Source organism: Ochotona curzoniae, unplaced genomic scaffold (genome assembly GCF_017591425.1).
Source record: "Ochotona curzoniae isolate NIBS_2020 unplaced genomic scaffold, NIBS_Ocur_1.0 contig_64, whole genome shotgun sequence".
NCBI classification, from domain to species: domain Eukaryota; kingdom Metazoa; phylum Chordata; class Mammalia; order Lagomorpha; family Ochotonidae; genus Ochotona; species Ochotona curzoniae.
In genome coordinates this window covers 50,329,370-50,347,122 of record NW_024466502.1, presented here as the reverse complement: position 1 = coordinate 50,347,122, position 17,753 = coordinate 50,329,370, and the positions used below count along the sequence as shown (strand labels likewise).

At 34.0% G+C, this 17,753-nt stretch overlaps 1 protein-coding gene across 10 annotated transcripts in view; it reads right to left on the bottom strand.

Moving 5' to 3' along the window:
• POSTN (periostin) overlaps positions 1–17,753 on the bottom strand; it is a 32,508-nt gene that overhangs the window by 13,156 nt on the left and 1,599 nt on the right. For all 10 annotated transcript variants that reach the window (XM_040991488.1, XM_040991491.1, XM_040991492.1 and 7 more), the window contains exons 2-16: positions 17,653–17,751; positions 14,418–14,482; positions 12,830–12,987; positions 11,575–11,739; positions 10,614–10,760; positions 9,976–10,117; positions 8,594–8,806; positions 7,880–8,014; positions 6,737–6,885; positions 5,628–5,764; positions 5,100–5,230; positions 3,722–3,852; positions 3,517–3,619; positions 3,342–3,409; positions 2,549–2,594 (exon numbers count right to left, since the gene is read on the bottom strand). In XM_040991488.1, the coding sequence (XP_040847422.1) occupies positions 2,549–2,594; positions 3,342–3,409; positions 3,517–3,619; positions 3,722–3,852; positions 5,100–5,230; positions 5,628–5,764; positions 6,737–6,885; positions 7,880–8,014; positions 8,594–8,806; positions 9,976–10,117; positions 10,614–10,760; positions 11,575–11,739; positions 12,830–12,987; positions 14,418–14,482; positions 17,653–17,751 (1,889 nt within the window). The remainder of the gene's footprint in view (positions 1–2,548; positions 2,595–3,341; positions 3,410–3,516; positions 3,620–3,721; positions 3,853–5,099; positions 5,231–5,627; positions 5,765–6,736; positions 6,886–7,879; positions 8,015–8,593; positions 8,807–9,975; positions 10,118–10,613; positions 10,761–11,574; positions 11,740–12,829; positions 12,988–14,417; positions 14,483–17,652; positions 17,752–17,753) is intronic.

Here is a 17,753-nt window from a genome sequence, read left to right as displayed (position 1 = left end):
AGAAAAGAAAAGGATTTATTTGCTTGAAAGGCAGAGTAACAGAGAGAGAGAGAGTGGGAAATATATAGAGAAAAATCTTCCATCAGCTGGGTCACCTTCCCAAATGGCCACAAAGGCTGAGGTTGAGCCCCTTTGAAGACAGGGACCAGGAGCTTCCTCTAGGTCTGACATTTGAGTGGAGGAGACTAAGCACAGATTTCCACTGCTCTTCCAGGCACATTAACAGAGAGCAAGAATGAAAGTGGAGCAGCTGGGATTGATAAAGCACCCATAAGGGATGCCAGTGCCACAGGTGGCAGCTTTACTTGATATCACACGACAGTGGACCCCAAAGGCATGCATTTTAAGTGTATATCATTTATCCCAGTAAGATAATAATGCTGAGTTTACTTTAAATGCTCGCAGAGGATAGCTAGTTGGCTTTGGTTGAAAATGTGCCTCTGGATTTACACAGCCAGAAATACTGATTTTTTGCTGTTTGTAATTGCAAGTTTTAAATAATATATGCCATTAGATAATTGGCTTCATTAAAGCTTACTCTGCAGTCATAACAGGTGTTGTCATACATCACAGGCGAGATATAAGCACAGCATTGTTTCCTGTCACAGTCTAACCTCATATTTCCAAGGTGAGCTGAATGAACTTTGTGGGTCATTGTGGTTAGGGCCTGAGTGGAGTCTGTTTTACAGTCACATTTAATTTTATGTCTTGAGATCTCAAACTATGAAGCTCTGCTTTATTGATTCCACAGGCATCCTGCCTACAAAGGAACCATCCTGTGACCATCAAATACACAAGAGAATTCCAATCTATCTTAATGGGTTAATATTTTTGCTTAAAAGGTTTAGGGAGCTTGGAGTCCAGGTTGTTTGGTTGATTTGTGGTACTGTTTCAGCTTAGCTTTTCTGAGGATATATAGTTTCAACAGGTCATGCTCTAAAGTTTTACTGGTCTATCTATCTATATACACACAAATATATATATACCTATATATTTTTTACTGCAAATGTATTATTTGACAACTTAAACTGAAGTGTATAGCTTCCCATGCAATTTAGAATATATTGTATTTTGGGGGCAACACTATTTGTGCAATTAAGTAATTTTAAAGGCAAATGAACAAAAGGACATGAAAACAAAAATATTTGTTGTATTAGGTCTCTACCTATATTTTGATAATGCTTTTCAATAACAGTATGTGCATCCTGGCAGGAATAAAAGAAAAATTAAACACAGACATGAAAATCACAGGTCTTTCAAGGATGAGTCATTTTTTATAATTTTAGAAAATATGGTTTGTGTTCTGTGAATGAGAGTACAATGCAAGTAAAGGAAACTAGGGAATTCCATAATATCTTGTCTCATTGCAAACAAACTATTGTTCTACCCTGTATTTTAAATGGTGGAAATTTCATGGATAAAGTAGCAAAGGGAAAGAAATCCTGTGCAGATATGTGTTTTGGAAAGAAAAAAATGACATAACATGTCTGATGAATAGAGCCCATGTGCATTTTTTTAATTTGTTATAACATATATTCTTAATATAATGCTATTCTTTCAGGCTGGCATTGATACCATATTGAATCATAAACATACCAACTAATTCCTCAAAAGAGTGTTGAATTGACCTGATACTGGAATTGTATCTTATTATTACATAATTTGAATCAATGAAAGTAGCAGTCATTTTGTTTTGCTCCTTATGTCGACTCTACTGGTTTTCCATATCTATTATAAAAAGAAGGAATTTTTTTTTTAAATTAAATAACTGGATGTCCATGATACAAAATAGAATAATTTTCTAGCCAATATCAATGCGAGGATTGAAGTCGTATTTCACCTACTTATACATTTGGGGGTATTCAGTTATAGAGCCAAAACAAAATGAAAAGAATTTCTGCTTTGAAAGAAAGAAATGAAAGAAGGAAGATAGAGTATAAACATTCTTGAGAAAAGTAGTCTGTGTGTTACATTGATGAAAGTAAAATACATTGCACCATTCTTAAGGAACTTAATTTTGATAATCTGGTAATGTTAGGGATAAATAACCTTGTAACATAGAAACTTTAGGCTGACCAGCTGACAAAATTTTGAATCCTTTGCTCAATTTTGGAAACAGTTTCCGAGTTGCTGTCTTGCAAACATTGGAATTCCAGAGCACTTGCATCAGACCCTTTCCTGAGATAGCTCAAGCCTTGTGAGCAGGGTGTCAAGTCTGTTGGAACTGCAATGACTCCAAAGTACCCTTTTAGTACCTCTTCTCTTTGCATTTCCTTCCCTTTGGACTCCCTTTGTGCACCATGCTACTGTGGCACTCTTCCCTACATCCTGATACTATTATCCCTTTTTTTCCCCACCAATAAATAAGGAAGGCATTCATTGAAATCTGGCCACGTCTCAGAGGTATCAAGTCCATCTGCGAGTACAATGAGGTTTGTTACTCTAAATACCAGATTATCAAATTTGCAAATACAAAGAAAGCTATCACTTTAGTTCTACTTTTTGCATCTTGCCATTTACATGGGATAAGTATTTGACATGTACTTACTATAGACAGTCATGGGGATTTCTTTGAAGGTGCTACCACGAACAAACTGAAAGTAAATATTTTTATTAGTAACATGACATGTAGTTGTTTTATTAGCAAAAGCTTAGCACTAGTACAATACTTATTAAAGAAGAAATAGTGTAATTCTTTTTTGTTTTTGAAATAGTGTAGCTCTTACTAAGCTTTATATAAATGAAGTCTTCACATGCATCATCTTTCAACTATTTGTTATCAGATTAGACGGTGTAAAAATCATTGGGTTTGCTGTGGGGAAATTTAAAAATTGCTCAATAAATAATCCAAAGTTTAACCTACACTATTAAATTTATTCCTGGCTTTTTGTATCTTTGATTCTAAAAGAACAAATAATTAAAGTATTCCTTTGATTCTGATGTAATTAGTGACTAATTATGATTGAATTATTTATTTTTTCATTACAGTTAATAGCAAAAGATATTTGATGATATAACAGTTTTAGTTATTTAAATGTTGCTCTTATCTTTCCAACTAGACCAGAAACTTACTGAATAAAAGCCATTTTTAATTTAACTTAATGTTTTCTATAACACTCAAAACACTATTAGATCTTGAGTAGTTTTGATGACGTGTTTGTTGATCAAAAACATGAAGACATTTATCATTTTTTTTTTTGCAGGTGGGCCAATGGTACAAAAGCAAGATAGAATAAACCCAACTTTATTTATATTTATGGATGCATATCTATTTCTTGCCTTTTTTCTTGTACCTGCAATGTTTATTCAACATATTATAAATATCTAATCACAATTTATACCTTAATTTGGATGTATTTGATCAGTTTGTTAAGTATCTCCAGCAGCCGATCATTTCCAATGGGTATGTCTGTGAAAAGAATCATTAAATGATGATCAGTAAGAAAATGTGAAATAAATATATGTCAGTTTCATTGAAAAAAAAATAACCTATTAATGATTCTAGTCAATACTGACCTGCTGGGTACAGGAGTTTATCCACAACATGAATGACCCCATTTGTTGTCATGATGTCAGATTCTTTGGATTTTAATTCATTCACCAGAAGTGTATCATTAACCTGACAAAGTAGGAGATGTCAACGAGATTTTTATTGAAGAGTGGACTTCAAGATAGCTTACTAATAGATGAACATTTCCATGAATTCATTCTAGACACTTACTCCTTTCAGATATATTTTGCTCCCTTGTGTGGTCTTTAGAATATTAGTAACACCAGGCTCAAAGCCCTTTCCGATGAAAACTCCTGGAGTCAGGTGATACAGGATGATGTTCTGCAGAGCATTTTTGTCCCCTACAGGAAAAAATACATATTCACTCAATTATACATTTTATTGTCTGACATTTTCATAGTAAAGGACTAAGGGATCGACTATTTTCACCATTATTTTTCCATACCATAGTTTCTTATTTCATTATTCTCTAAAGGTGATATCAGTCAAAACATACCAGTAAGTCATGTCAACCAAGTTATTACTCAACTTTCTTGGAGCAAACCAATTATTTTTGAAATTGAGCCTGATGTTTCCTATGCCACTGAATACACTACTGTTATCAAGTAGAATTGACACCAAATAAATATTCCCATAGTTTATTTTCTCATAATATTATTGAAGCAAATGAAATCTAATGTCCAGGTTGTTTCAGGAGATTTTTTGCTTCAAATGATCAGAGAATTTTTGATACATTCATTATTAACAATTTTTGATCTCTAACACAAGCAGCATAAGTAAACATTATACTCAACTACCTGGCTGTAAGCTGTAAAAAGATATTAAAGAGTGATGCTCTGAATGCTTGAAATAGAATTAAAAGAAGCCCCAGCTATCCATAAATATGAAAGACATTTTTTAAAGATTTATTTAATTTCATGGATAAGTGACAGAGAGAGGGAGAGACAGAGAAAGAAGTTCACTCCCCAAATGTCTCTAATGGCCAGTGCTGGGCCAGGTCAATGTGAGGAGCCTGAAAACCTTTTTGGGTCTCCAGCAGTGACAGAGGACTCAAGTATATCGGTTATCATTTTCTGCTTCTCAGGTATGTTAACAGGAAGCTGGATCTTAAGTGGAGTAGCCAGCTGTGCAAAGAGTAGTTCCATATGGGATTCCAGTGTTACAGGCAGCCAGTTTGAAGTACTATACCATGATGTTGGCTCTGAAAAGGTACTTTTAAAAATTATTTATTTATTTAAATTTTCTCTGCAAGATACAGAGACAGAAGGATGCAGAAAAATGAAAAGAAGAGAAAATTTCAATCCATTGATTGGCTCTTTACATGACTGCAATAAGTAGGGCTGGGCTATGTGGAAACCATGTGAGTGTCAGAGAACCCAATGCTCAAGTCATTTCCCACAACCTTGCAAAATGTACATTAGTAGGAAGCCTGGTTGCAAAGGAAAAAGCAGGCGCTGTGAAAGGAGATCATGGAATCCCTTGCAATGCCAAACACCCATGAGGACACTTCGTAGACATCTGGGCAGGAAGGCTTGAGGAGCAATTTCTGAAGGGAAGGGCCAACTGTCTAATATACAGTTCTACTCACGGATCAGAATTTCTTTTTCTTCATTAGTAAGTTCCTTAAAGGCATCATTGGTTGGGGCAAATAAAGTCCAATCTCCAGGTTGTGTCAGAAGATCTTTCAAGTCTGCAGCCTCAAGTAGGCTGAGGAATATGCTGTACAGAAAGGAATACATTTATTATGTCAGATTCAGCTTTAGATATTTCACCATCAATGGAGAGGAGAGAAGAGGGGATGGGAGGGAAGGGAAGGGAAGGGGGAGGAGGGGAGGGCAGAAAGGAGTAATGGTAGGGGAGAGGAGGACAGGAGAGAAGAGAAGAGAATCCATGTATTGTGGAAACATGTTTCATATGTTTTTTTCATTTCATATGCAGTTTCCCTGTAACAAAATTTGATCATAGGAAAGTAATTTAAATACACAATGCATTCCTTCAATTTCTTAATACAAAGAAATTTAGACATTCTTAAAGCAAAATAGGATCAGTCTAATTGCATTTAATCATTTAATCATTTTCATCCATTGTTTTGTGAAGGTGCAAATGATGAGCTTACCTAAAGCGCTTGTCCTGTCTCAGTTTTTCATGGAGAGATTTCTCTGCTGGTTTGATGATCTCCCGGAATATGTGAATAGCACCATTTCGTCCTTGCTTGCTTCCTCTCACCATGCATGAATTTTCAATGCAGACGCCCTAGGAAAGCAAAGAAGGATGCGTGATGTTGCCTTCTTTGCTGAACTTCTTGGGTAGATTAACCGGGGGAATTGTTTCTGGATTGGCTTTTCAAAAGGGACTCCCAACCTCTGGGGCCACAGTAAAGAGTTTCTGTCTTCTGTTGTCAATAGCTTGCGCATTCTGGCCAGTTTTCTTATGCATCTAAGTTTGCTATTACTAGTCAAGCTAGTCAATCCATAAATTAGGCAGTTTTGCCAAAACTTAATAAGAAAGAAATGGAATTCCACTGCTGTCTTTTCCATCCATGCTAAGATCTATTTTCTTACACCTTCCTTAGGCTATATTAACTGTAATATTCCTTCACTTCATTCCCTCTTGTGGTCTCGATAAGTACTCAATATATCTTCTTTATTGCAACTAATTGGTATAGTAAAATTTCTAGTTTTTGTAACAAATGTATGTACATGTATAAAGCCAATCTATTTTATAATTTCAGTGCATGATTTGAGACTGTATTGTGATGAGCAGCTTCTGTGTCCCTTTCAGCTGTACCATGCTTGTCCCTTGCACAAAAGTGCAATACTAGTACTAGCTGTACAGTATTTTTGATAAGCGGAATTTCTAAAATTACTTTACAACCATTTTGTACAGCGGAAAAAATTCTCAAACTGTGTTAAAAAACTATCCTAATCCAGAGAAGTTTTCATATTTTTTACAATTCGAATTAATGAATAACTAATGTTTTAGGACATAATAGAACACATTTATAATGTAAGATATGCAAACCATCTGGATTACAATTACACAGAAGTTTTGTTTTCTTCACATTATGTTCACTCAAGCTACCAAGTTCTCTGAACTTCCTGTGAGTATTATCTATTAAAAATACATTTATGAATCCTGAAAAGTGTGCTGTTACATCATTCTTTGACATTCCTATCCATCGGACATTAAGGCCAGTGTGTATCTGATCAGACTCTAATCACTTACAGTACGGTATACGAAGACTCTGAGCTTTTTGCCTCCTATGGTCTCCAGTATTTGTCCATTGTAAAGCTCATTTAGGCCAACTTTTACTTTCAATATGTGATTCTGCAGAATTAATTTAAGAAGGCGCTGATCCATGCTCAGAGTATCATCTGTAAATAAATTCATCAAGAAAGATCTTTATGTAGAAAACATCAAAATATCTTTTACTAGATGAAAATCATGTAAAGGGATGATCTCTGGTACTATGAATACCATGAACCCTGTATTCGTAAAGCATGAGTCAAAGAAATGCTGAATTCTAACAATTCAATGCGCCAGTTAGAAGCTGTTACATATTGCGCCAAATAATTATAATTATTCCGTGGGATTTGGGGCCTGTGGTGATTACTGTGACATGATACAGTGTCATACAGTGAATCAGTTTTTGATTCATACATTCATCTTTGTTAGAATCTAAGCACATATCCTCTAAAAGATTAGCTACTGTCAAAATATATGGATGTTTTTGTAATAAAAAGGAAAATATATTTATAGAAATTAACATTTTTCTGATTACTGATTCCCTACATCACAGTTTAATACTCAGAAAACTATAAACTGTGTGACACTTTTTAAAATTTTAAATTTTTACCTACTAATGTAAATATTTGCTTATGAAATTATTTTTCTGGAAAAAGTGGGCTAACTTAAACAACTCTGTAATAACTTCTAGATGAAATACTATATAAAATTTCATATCATAATATCATAATGTGGGAAAGCATAAATAGCCTTTTTTCTCTTTATAATTTTAGATATATAGTGTTGAATTTTGGAGATAAAAATGCACATATCTATTCCTAAATTTGATTGAAGGGTTGCCAAATAAATATTCAGATGTATTTTAATGTATCCTAATGTGCACTGGAAGTGCTATCACTCTTTATCATAAAGTCTCTCTATCTGTGTAAAATATAACCCTTTTAAAAATACTTTAATATGAAAAACATTTTGTTGAAGACAATATACTGTGATATTCTATGTATACCCAGTGTAAGGTTTAATGAATACCTTATAAAACATCACTTTTTAAGATTGCGGATGACAATGATGAAGGCAAAAGGTGTTTGGGGGAGAACGGGAAGGACAGTGTCCAGTACCTACCAGAAAATGCATTATTCATAGGTGCCAGCAAAGTGTATTCTCCATCTGGCTTTAAAGAAGATGCCAAGCCTAGTTGAGCCACGAGGTCTGTAAAAGTGGTTTGCTGCTTTCCACCCAGCTCCAAAACTTGTTTGGCTGTAAAAGAAACCATTCCCATCACAACACTGTCACCGCTGCACCAATCATCACAAAATTACCGAATCAGTTCTCGTCTGGTTTTAAACACGTGAAATGCTGCAATGCCAATGTAATAAGACACCTAGCAATATTCAGTGAGTGTATTCAAGCTTACAATTTGTGGGTCTGGTAATCGCAATGAATTTTGGAGTGAAAATATCTTTCCATTTTCCTACTATACTTTTCTTTAATACTCTACTACTCGCTTTTCATCTCCCTGTCATCTTGTGGTGTCACAGTATTCTCAGATATTCAAAGCTGACCAGCTGGTTCTATTTTCCTTAAATCTCTGGGGCTTGGAGAGATTATTACAAATATTAAATGTTAGAAACCTTGGGAATCCAAACTTCCCTGCATGGGGCATTCCTGGGCATCCATGATTTCGTTCTTAGCAATCTCACTTTTCATTTCGTATCTGTGCGTCTCATGCCCCTCTTAGACTGACTACATAAGCATTTTTTCACATTTTTTGCATTGCAGATACCATCAAGAGTCAAACACATCACGTAAAACAAATAAAGTGAAGCTACTACTCACCAGAATCAGGAATTAAGACCTCATCAATCAAGTGGATCACACCATTATTTGTCACAATATCTTTCTTGTTCACCATTTTGATGCCATTTATTGTGATGCTGTCTCCCTCACAGCCTATCTCGATTGTGTTTCCTTCTGCGGTCTCAAAGACAGCTCCTCCGGTAATGGCCTCGGAACACTGGAGCGTATTTAGAATGTGGTACTTCATGAGAGCTGGAATCAAAAGGATTGGGCTTTCAGAACTACAGAAATAATGTGATCATTCAGAGATGTGGATTTGTGTGTGTGTGGGTGTTTTCTTATTTCTTCTTAAGAAACAGAATATATAATTGTAAATCATTAGAATTGGCCAAAAATTTATAAAATTGTAGCCAATTGAAGGTTCTTTTTTCAAGTACACAATAGAAAGAGGTTGGCCTGGTAGGAAGTAAAAAACGAAAAGATGAGCCTCAGGAAATGATTTTTGTAGTAATAGATGATGTGGAAAGATTAAGCTTCAGCTATTCTATGAAAGTAATTTCCAATGTAAAAACAAGAATCCGTTTTTCAGACATCCTGTGGAGTTCTTTGTGAGTTCCAGAACAGCACAGAGGTGTCCCATGTTAGCTGTTCATCCTGACATGTCTCTACATAAACTGTGAGGCTGGCAGACAATAAGACAAAATATAAATGAAAACAGACAAAATACAAATGATTGCTTGAAGAAGATGTGGGAGGAATTGTGACTTAAATATGTTAAATGTAAACACCTACATTGTCAAAATGTCTAATTTTAAATGAGTTAAATGTATTTTAGGACAGGCTGAGCACATGAAAGGCAAAGTCTATCTGACAACAGAATGAGTCTTGAAAGAAACAACATTGTATATATCAATAAGTCATGGCTCAGGAAAGTGCAGACTTTCTCCATTGTATATTTGAGCATAACTTTAGAATGATAAGTACTGCAATATATATTTGCAATATTAGAATTTGCAATGCAGTATTTTTTTAAATACCCTCAAATCCTGCTAAATGCTTCCGCTTATTTCATTGACAATAGCACCAAAGTATTTGATCTTTAATGTATTTTATTGTTTTTCAATTTCGTTCTCATCTAAAATATGCAAAGTGAACAAATTCCACATATTTCACAAACCAAATTTAGGAGCGTCGTGACACTTGACACAAATGTCCCTACATCAGTCTTTGTATTTCATCATTTCATCATTTGAAGATCATGCTCTTCCTACTTTCTAAACAACTTTCTCTAGCATAGCTTCAAATGCAAGCTTTCCTTGCTTTTACTTATCAAAGCCATTACTCCTGGTGAGGGTCTCTTCTTCTTTTTGGTTTCATCTTGAACTTCTGGGAGATTTTTGAGACAGGAAATATTTTCCTACCTTCAGAAGCCACTTTGTCCCCCATGATTCTTTCCAGTACACCTCGTGGGAGTTTCTCAAAAGCCTCATTGGTGGGAGCAAAGAGCGTGAAGTGGCCATCTCTTCCGAGGGTCTCCAGAATATCAGATGTGATGGCAGCTGCCTGAAAACCAAGTGAATTTCTCATTGTCTTGTATTTGCAAATCAGAAGCAAAATGACAACTTAGCCTGGGTTTGCATGAGGGAGTTGATTTATTCACTTTGACAGTGATTCAAATTAGGTCTTTAAAACATTATTTTTGGCACAGCCAAATTGCAGCTTTCCTTACACCAGCTTTGAAATTGATAAGACTTGGCTAAATTGGTTAATGTTTTTATCACTTTGGCAACAGCCAGCTATACATATAGTAAAGGAGAAAGATGTATTCCAAATGATTGGAATATATCACAGTCACATAATAAGCATTCTTAATCTATCATGTCTATTAGTTCACAGCGGAAGATGATAGCTCACGCATATAATAGAATAATTTCATGTCAGGAAGTACATTTGCTACATTTCTGCCAGATTTGTTTAATGGCATTTTTATTGCTTTTAGATTTTTACAGGGGAAGAGGAGATATTTCAATGATCCAAGACAATCTGCTCTTGTACTTACTCTAAAAGATGAAAGGTCATCCTCTGCTTCAATGAAGTCTTGAATTGAGGTTCCAATTTGTGTAAGGACGCGGTCAATGACATGTACAACACCATTTGTTGCAATCTGATTTCCATGGATGACTCGAGCACAGTTAACCGTAACAACCTGTAAGCATTTAGGAAAATCAAGTGTTGCAATCAGGACTGTCCATAGGCCACCAAAAACTCCAATCCATTTCCAGTCTTTGATTTTTCCTATTATGTACGAGACCATACATGGTGAATATAAATGCTGTGAATGAAGACCTATTTATTTCTATATATATGAAAAAAGAAAATACTACAGAATGTAAGTCCAGTTACATGTAACATGCCAGGGAATACAAAACAAAGTTTTTTCCTTCACTTGAATTATTATTCCTAGTCTTTTTTTATATAGTCATACACCATTTCTAATGTTAGTGAATGAATTACACAGGGGTGGGGGTTAAATAGGTGTTAAAATAATTTCTGAGTGAGAAAAACATAGTTATATAATCTGCCTATTACAGTGACTTACTAATATTGGGTCACCAGACCTTTTGTCTCTAGGTATCCTACTGATAGACTCCTATGTTCATTTGATATCTTCCTCCAAATAATCTTACTCAAATGCACAGGAGCCCCAATCAGTATAGGCAGAATAATGATAAAACCACTCATTCTCCTATTATTTTTTGCTATGTATAAAAATTACCTAATACACACCAATTACTGAAATTTCCTTTTTGAGAGCACCCAAGCCAAATTGCCAATGTGATTTATCTTTTGCAATAATTCTGGTTGAAAACAGTAGCTGGAATGCAGATTTACATCATTTGAGGAATAATTGCATTTAAGTTATTCTCATCAATATTTTATTATTCCCTGAGAATATTATTACAGGTACAAAGAAAAATACTAGTAAGAAACATGCATTTTTTTAAATTAATGAAGCTTACCCCATTGGGATAATGGTTAATGAAAAGCCCCAAATTGTTATACATTGAAGGAATAACCATGCCGCTCTTTAAGTCCTTGGTCAACATTCTCTTATTCACCATGTGGCTGTGTAAAGCATTCAGCAGCTCCACATTTACATTGCTCTCCAGGCCTCTACGGATATCCTAGGGAAAATGAAATGGTGCTAAGTTTATTCTGTTATGGTTCACTATTGAAATTTCTATGATAATCACATTTCTAACTTTCATTTTTTTTCTTATTGTATTATCAGGTGGTCATAAAATTGACTCAAATACCTTGAAAAGGTATTATTCCAAATGGTTAAGGCATCTTATATGTTTAGTTGCTCAGTTTAGGATTCTGAATCCAATAGCTTGTTTTAATATTTTCAGAGGCAAAATAATTTTCTAAATGAAAATATTGACAAGGGGACACTCTTGATGTGAATTAAACACAAGGGATTATGACTTTATATGATATGTTAAATGATGTAAATAGCAAACAAACAAAAAAAAGTGGTTTGTTTGTAACACAAAGTTTAACATGAGTGTTTTGTTATTCATTCACAAACTTTAGAATCCAAACCATCTTGTATCATTTAATCTATCTAGTACCATACATTATATTATGTTGCACTCCATGGTGTAAGAAATACAATAATAAGCAAAACAAAGATTTAACTCTTAAAATTTGTTTTCTCAGAGCCATAGCAAAATTAAATGTTGTAGGACCTACAAGAGAAGGAAAAACAAAAATATCCTCAGAGGTCAAATCAGGAAGATTAAATTTACTGTTAAAATAGGTTAGAGATAGAACTGTAAGGATAGATAAAGTTTAGATTGGTAAGGGTGGGATAACCTCTGCTCATCATTATTCAATTTATTTTTCCTCTGTAAATTACATTTTAAGAATTATTAATGCATAGATAACCATTTAATTAATTTCATACATACAAGGATAGAATATTTTCCTCCACTCTTTGCTCTTTGTCTTCTACCTCCTCATTAGTTTTTTGAAGTAACATATTTTCAATTTGCTTCATAATGGTTTGTTTCTTCAAAAAAACACCTGGGCATTATTACAGTTATGAATATATATAACTAACCTTCCTTCAACAATTCATCTTCTTATATCTCCTTTTATATGTACCATAGAACAACATAAAGTATATATGAATACCAATGTTTACAATTCAATTGATAGGAAATTACAATAGCATAAAAATAGGTATATTAAATAAAAGTCATGAATTACAGTATCCAAGTTTGCCCAAGCCTCATTACTGGGTGCAAAGTAAGTGAATGATCCTTTTCCTTCAATTTCTTCCCTCAGTTTTGAGAGATTAGAATAACGCTGTGTTTCAGTGGCTCCCACAATGCCCAGTGTTCCATAAACGTGGTCAATAGGCATAACTGAAATCATAAAAAAAGAATAAGTGTTTAAGATAATACTTCTGTGAAAAATGTAACCGTTAAGTTTGCACTACATTCTGCAGTATATTTAATTGGTGATATTAGTAATCGAAACTCGTGACTCATCACTTTTAGGAGAAAGTTATCTGTTCAGTACAAAATAATAAAATACCATCAGAAATGTTATTTCATACATCTTTTGTATTGAGAGAGAACAAATTTTGAACTACCATACTGTAAATATTTTAAAATTTAGTTCCCATTTTGCTGTATCAGCAGGAGTTCAATTACCATGATCAAAAGATATCTCTAGTTCATTCAAGAAGAAAGAAAAGGTGTTTTTCAATTAACATTGCAATGGAGAAAGGTAGTCATTTCTATCATATAAGTTTGAAACTCCTTAAGTAGTATACTATTATTATAAATAGTATACTATTATTATACTATACTATATTATTTATATTATACTATATTATTTGTAGATTTGGATTGCTAAAATGAATACACAGATGCTTTTGTTAATCACAGTTGCAGTAGGATATACTTCATATGGTTGAACGCGCCAAGATATTCCTCCTTAATGTTGGAAGAAAGATTCCTGTGAATGGCCAAGGATTCATCCATTATTATGCAGTAAACTAATTTTCCTAATATCTTTTGACATAAAAACAGTATAACTTGGATAATATCAAACGAGATATTATTGCTACCTTTGAGAATCTCTCAAGACAAGGTGACATGATTAGTAGATTAAATTACATGTCTAGGTTTTTAAAAGAACTTACATGTGGTGATAGAGTCAAATCAAAAATGTTGAATTGAACAAGATTCCACTTAAGTCCTAATTCCAAACTGGAAACAAAAATGTCTTGCAGAGAGAATTGCATGAGAGTGTTCATGCATTCATGCTAAAATAGCTACAAGTTGCAATCAGCTAAATTACATGCTATCAGATCCTGTATGAGGTAATCATTTGACATGGTCATCAATGACATTATTCAGTCTCCCTAAATGCTCAGTCTCATGGATTGTGCTTGCAGTGTTGCTGTGATTACTTACAGAGAAAATGTCAAAATTCAGACTCTATGTTAACAGCAGCTAAACAGTATATGTCACATTGAAGAGCTGGTGAGATTACCTTGGACAAGAGAACTTTGTATTGGAAAGAAGGAGTAGCTGAAGGAAAGGAGTGTTCATTGACACTGAATATCCGAATGCCTCTCATTTCAAAGAAGAATTAGATAGACTACTTTTCTTGGGTATTGTCAGAGTTATAGGAAGCCAGATTTTAATGTATGATGGTGCTGAGGGCTCTCACTTCACACACACACACACACACACACACACACCACTTCTTTATAAGCTTTCCCAACTCTTTTTCCTCACACAAAACAATTTCCTCATCTAATTTAGAATATGGGCATTTTTACCTGCTGGGCAGCCTTTCATTCCTTCCATTCTCATATAACCAGGGCAACATTCATATAAAACAGTCCTGAACAATTGGAAGAAAACAAATATCAGCATAGCACAGTCTAAACACAAGTTCCAACACACTCTTTCAAATACACATCACTTGTTTACATGATGTGGTGACAGTCTAGAAGGAGGATTCTCTGCTCTGGCACCAATATCTGGGTGTTTGGTTTCCTTCTACAGCCTTCTGGTACCTTAGAAAAGGTTCAGGATCCTGACCCACAGGGATGAAAACTCTGGATCTTAGTTTCAGTACAAGGGAGCCACGTGATTTTGAACAATAGATTTAGTGAATTTGAGTCCTCATCTCTGCATTTGTTTAATATGGATACAACTTACTCGATGGATAATTGAGATTCTGAAATAAATATTAAAATCTTTCTGTTAATTACCAGAAGCTTAAAATGTTGGTTAAATGCAGGCTACCAGAAGAAAATATGTTAATACATTTAATCAACAATTGATATCTCATTACTAACTAAAAGAAGTAATACAATTTTACAGTTAAATGTTGCTTAGAGTTATTACTTTTATTATACTAAACCTAATGCTTTACTTTTCCCTTTTATTTATTAATGTTGTAGAACTGCTTTTATGTACTTCTAGCTATGTGCCTAAGCATATAGTTGTATTTTTTCCAGTTTTTAAATTTTTTGGTAATTTAATTTGATTTTCTCCTTAATCACTGGCTTAATGCTCCTCTAAAGAGAGAGTTCTGCGAGCAAAAGTAGAAAGACCTGTGTCCTGTATGAATGTAGATGAGGACTTTCCAACAGAAGCAAATCAGACATGTCCGACTGTCATCTGTCTGTCAGTTGATGATTGGATGAAGGAAATATGAGACATAAACAGAATAGAATACTATTCATCCATAAACCAGAATGAGATTCCATCATTTGCAGCAAGACGAATGTGCAACCTAAGATCATAATGGTTATTTAACTAAACCAGACTCCAAAGGACAAGTATCATACTGTTTTCTTTATTCTTTTGTTAACTAATATGTTGAGTACAACATCAACAACATGAATAACAACAAATTATATTAATTAGCAAAATTTAACATTAAACCATCTAATATTTTAATTGTAAAGTTCAAAACATAATTTAAACAATTAGTCAAGAGAACATAACCTTATTTATAGTTAACAATGTGTTACTCTTATTGATAGATAGTATTGCTGAAGGCAGCAAATAATAAATTGAAAAAAAAAATATTTCCCAAACTGCCTTTTCTGATGCACCATATTTTGAGAGAAAATAGTAAGTAAAAATTTATTTATCAAAAACAGAAAAGTTAGTATCTAAAATTTAAAAATGGTACCTAAAATTTAATGAAATATCAATGGAAAATGTTACTGATATTCTTTGAGGGGAGTATATAAAATATCCTTTCACTGGACCAAGACACTTTTATTGCTAGTAATGTATAAAATTTAGGAAGCTTCATGCTTTTTCACTGGAGCTTCCCAATTTATTGCCCCCAAATTCCTAAAGCAACTGGTTGTCCAGGAGACAAATACTTTTGTCAACTAACAGAGGAAGTCCTAAATGTGGCAGAAACAAAGAGCTGTCAAGCCATACGTCTTTGTATTAGTATTATTGGTTATAACTTATTTCTAAATATCATTTGAACTTAGTGTGCAGATGTAGACGAAATGGAGCTAATTCTGGGAAAATAAGCTAATATAACTGAACAAAGAAGATACATTTCTGGTAAAAATCCAAACTTCATAGCTGAGCTTTCTTTTAGAGAAAAGAAAGTAAACATCTTGTAAACACGATTTTGACTATCACGTTTAGATTCTAATGTAATATTTAGATAGCAATGTAGTGCTGGTTCTCCACATTTGCAAAAGGATGCAATAAGGAGATGTCATAATTTTAGAGAGCATGTCCTTTCATATCTACTTGGCATTTAGCTCAAATATTCCTTGTGATATCCAAGAAAATAAAGAGTAAAGATAGAAGAACCCAGAGTGTTAGTGTTTCCAGCTGGATCCTGGCTTGCAGTACAGTGGGCACAGTGCCCACACTGACTTGCCTTACAATTATGTGAATGACTCAGACATAAAAAATATCTGAAAACCAGTAGGAAAGATGTCTAGGGACAAAAAAAAATAGTGAATTTCTGTGATTAATTCTGTGGGGGACACAGTTTAGTACAGGTTTAGTCCTGGTAGAAACTATGTTTGGAAATATAGGCAATCTTATGCCTTAAATATAGACCCACACTCATTCCTTTTCCCACCAATGCAGTAGTATTTAAATTCAAAACAGTTTTAATTTTAGAAACAGTTAATATTATGAATTATAATTACTTTAGCAATTTCAGATTCATTATTTCATTTTATCTTGTCAGGAATCCTATAACATGTATTTAACTCATTTATCAAAGCAAGATTATGAAAGATTATAATTTCATATTGACTATTTGTATCAGCATTATTAGGTTAGAAATAAGTTTTAAAGCAATTTTCCACTCTATTTGGGGAATAGAAACTCTGATGTACAAGCAGATTCTTTTTCATAGATACTGATTCTCAAGATTTCTTTAATTGCAACTTGAGTGAGATTGATAGGAAAACCCAAGTAGTGAAATATATAACCAAGCCAAGGAGCCATCCTTTTGGGCTGTTGAAATCTCAGAAATGGTAATGAGCTGCCATGATCATGTTCATGGACCACATGGGACCTAAAGTTTGACCTAGGAATCAGTGCGCTGAAACTCATGTTTTTTCAAACTTTAAACTTAGGTGAGAAATTTGAGTTAAATTGGAGTACCTAAGGAATTTCTAGGTTATTTGAGGAACCATTAATTTTTACTTGAAAGCCAGCATCTTTCATGTCAGTTTGTTCTTCTGGCTCATTTTTATTCTTCTTATTATTAAAGATGAAGACACAGGTACAGAATTTAACTGATCACCTATAATAGTGTAAGCCAGAAATAGAAATGACATCCGGTATCATACTGATTTCACATCATTTGACGAAGTAGTCATGTGATCTGCCTCCTCTCAGTCTCATTTGCACAAGTGCAGATGCTAGAAGAATCCCTTTATCAAGGTTACTGACCCTTCCTTTAAAATCAATCACAATCTTACAAAGTTATTTTCAAGCACAATAGTGATTACTCAACTGAAGATGTATATCACAAAAACTGGCACATTATGAAAAAGATGAACTCACGTTTTCTTCCCACAAATGGCTCCTTGGTACCAGTTCTTACAAGAGCTGAAATATTTCTTCTTGGTGCCTAGAATCTGCTGAAGGGCACAAACATTTGGCCT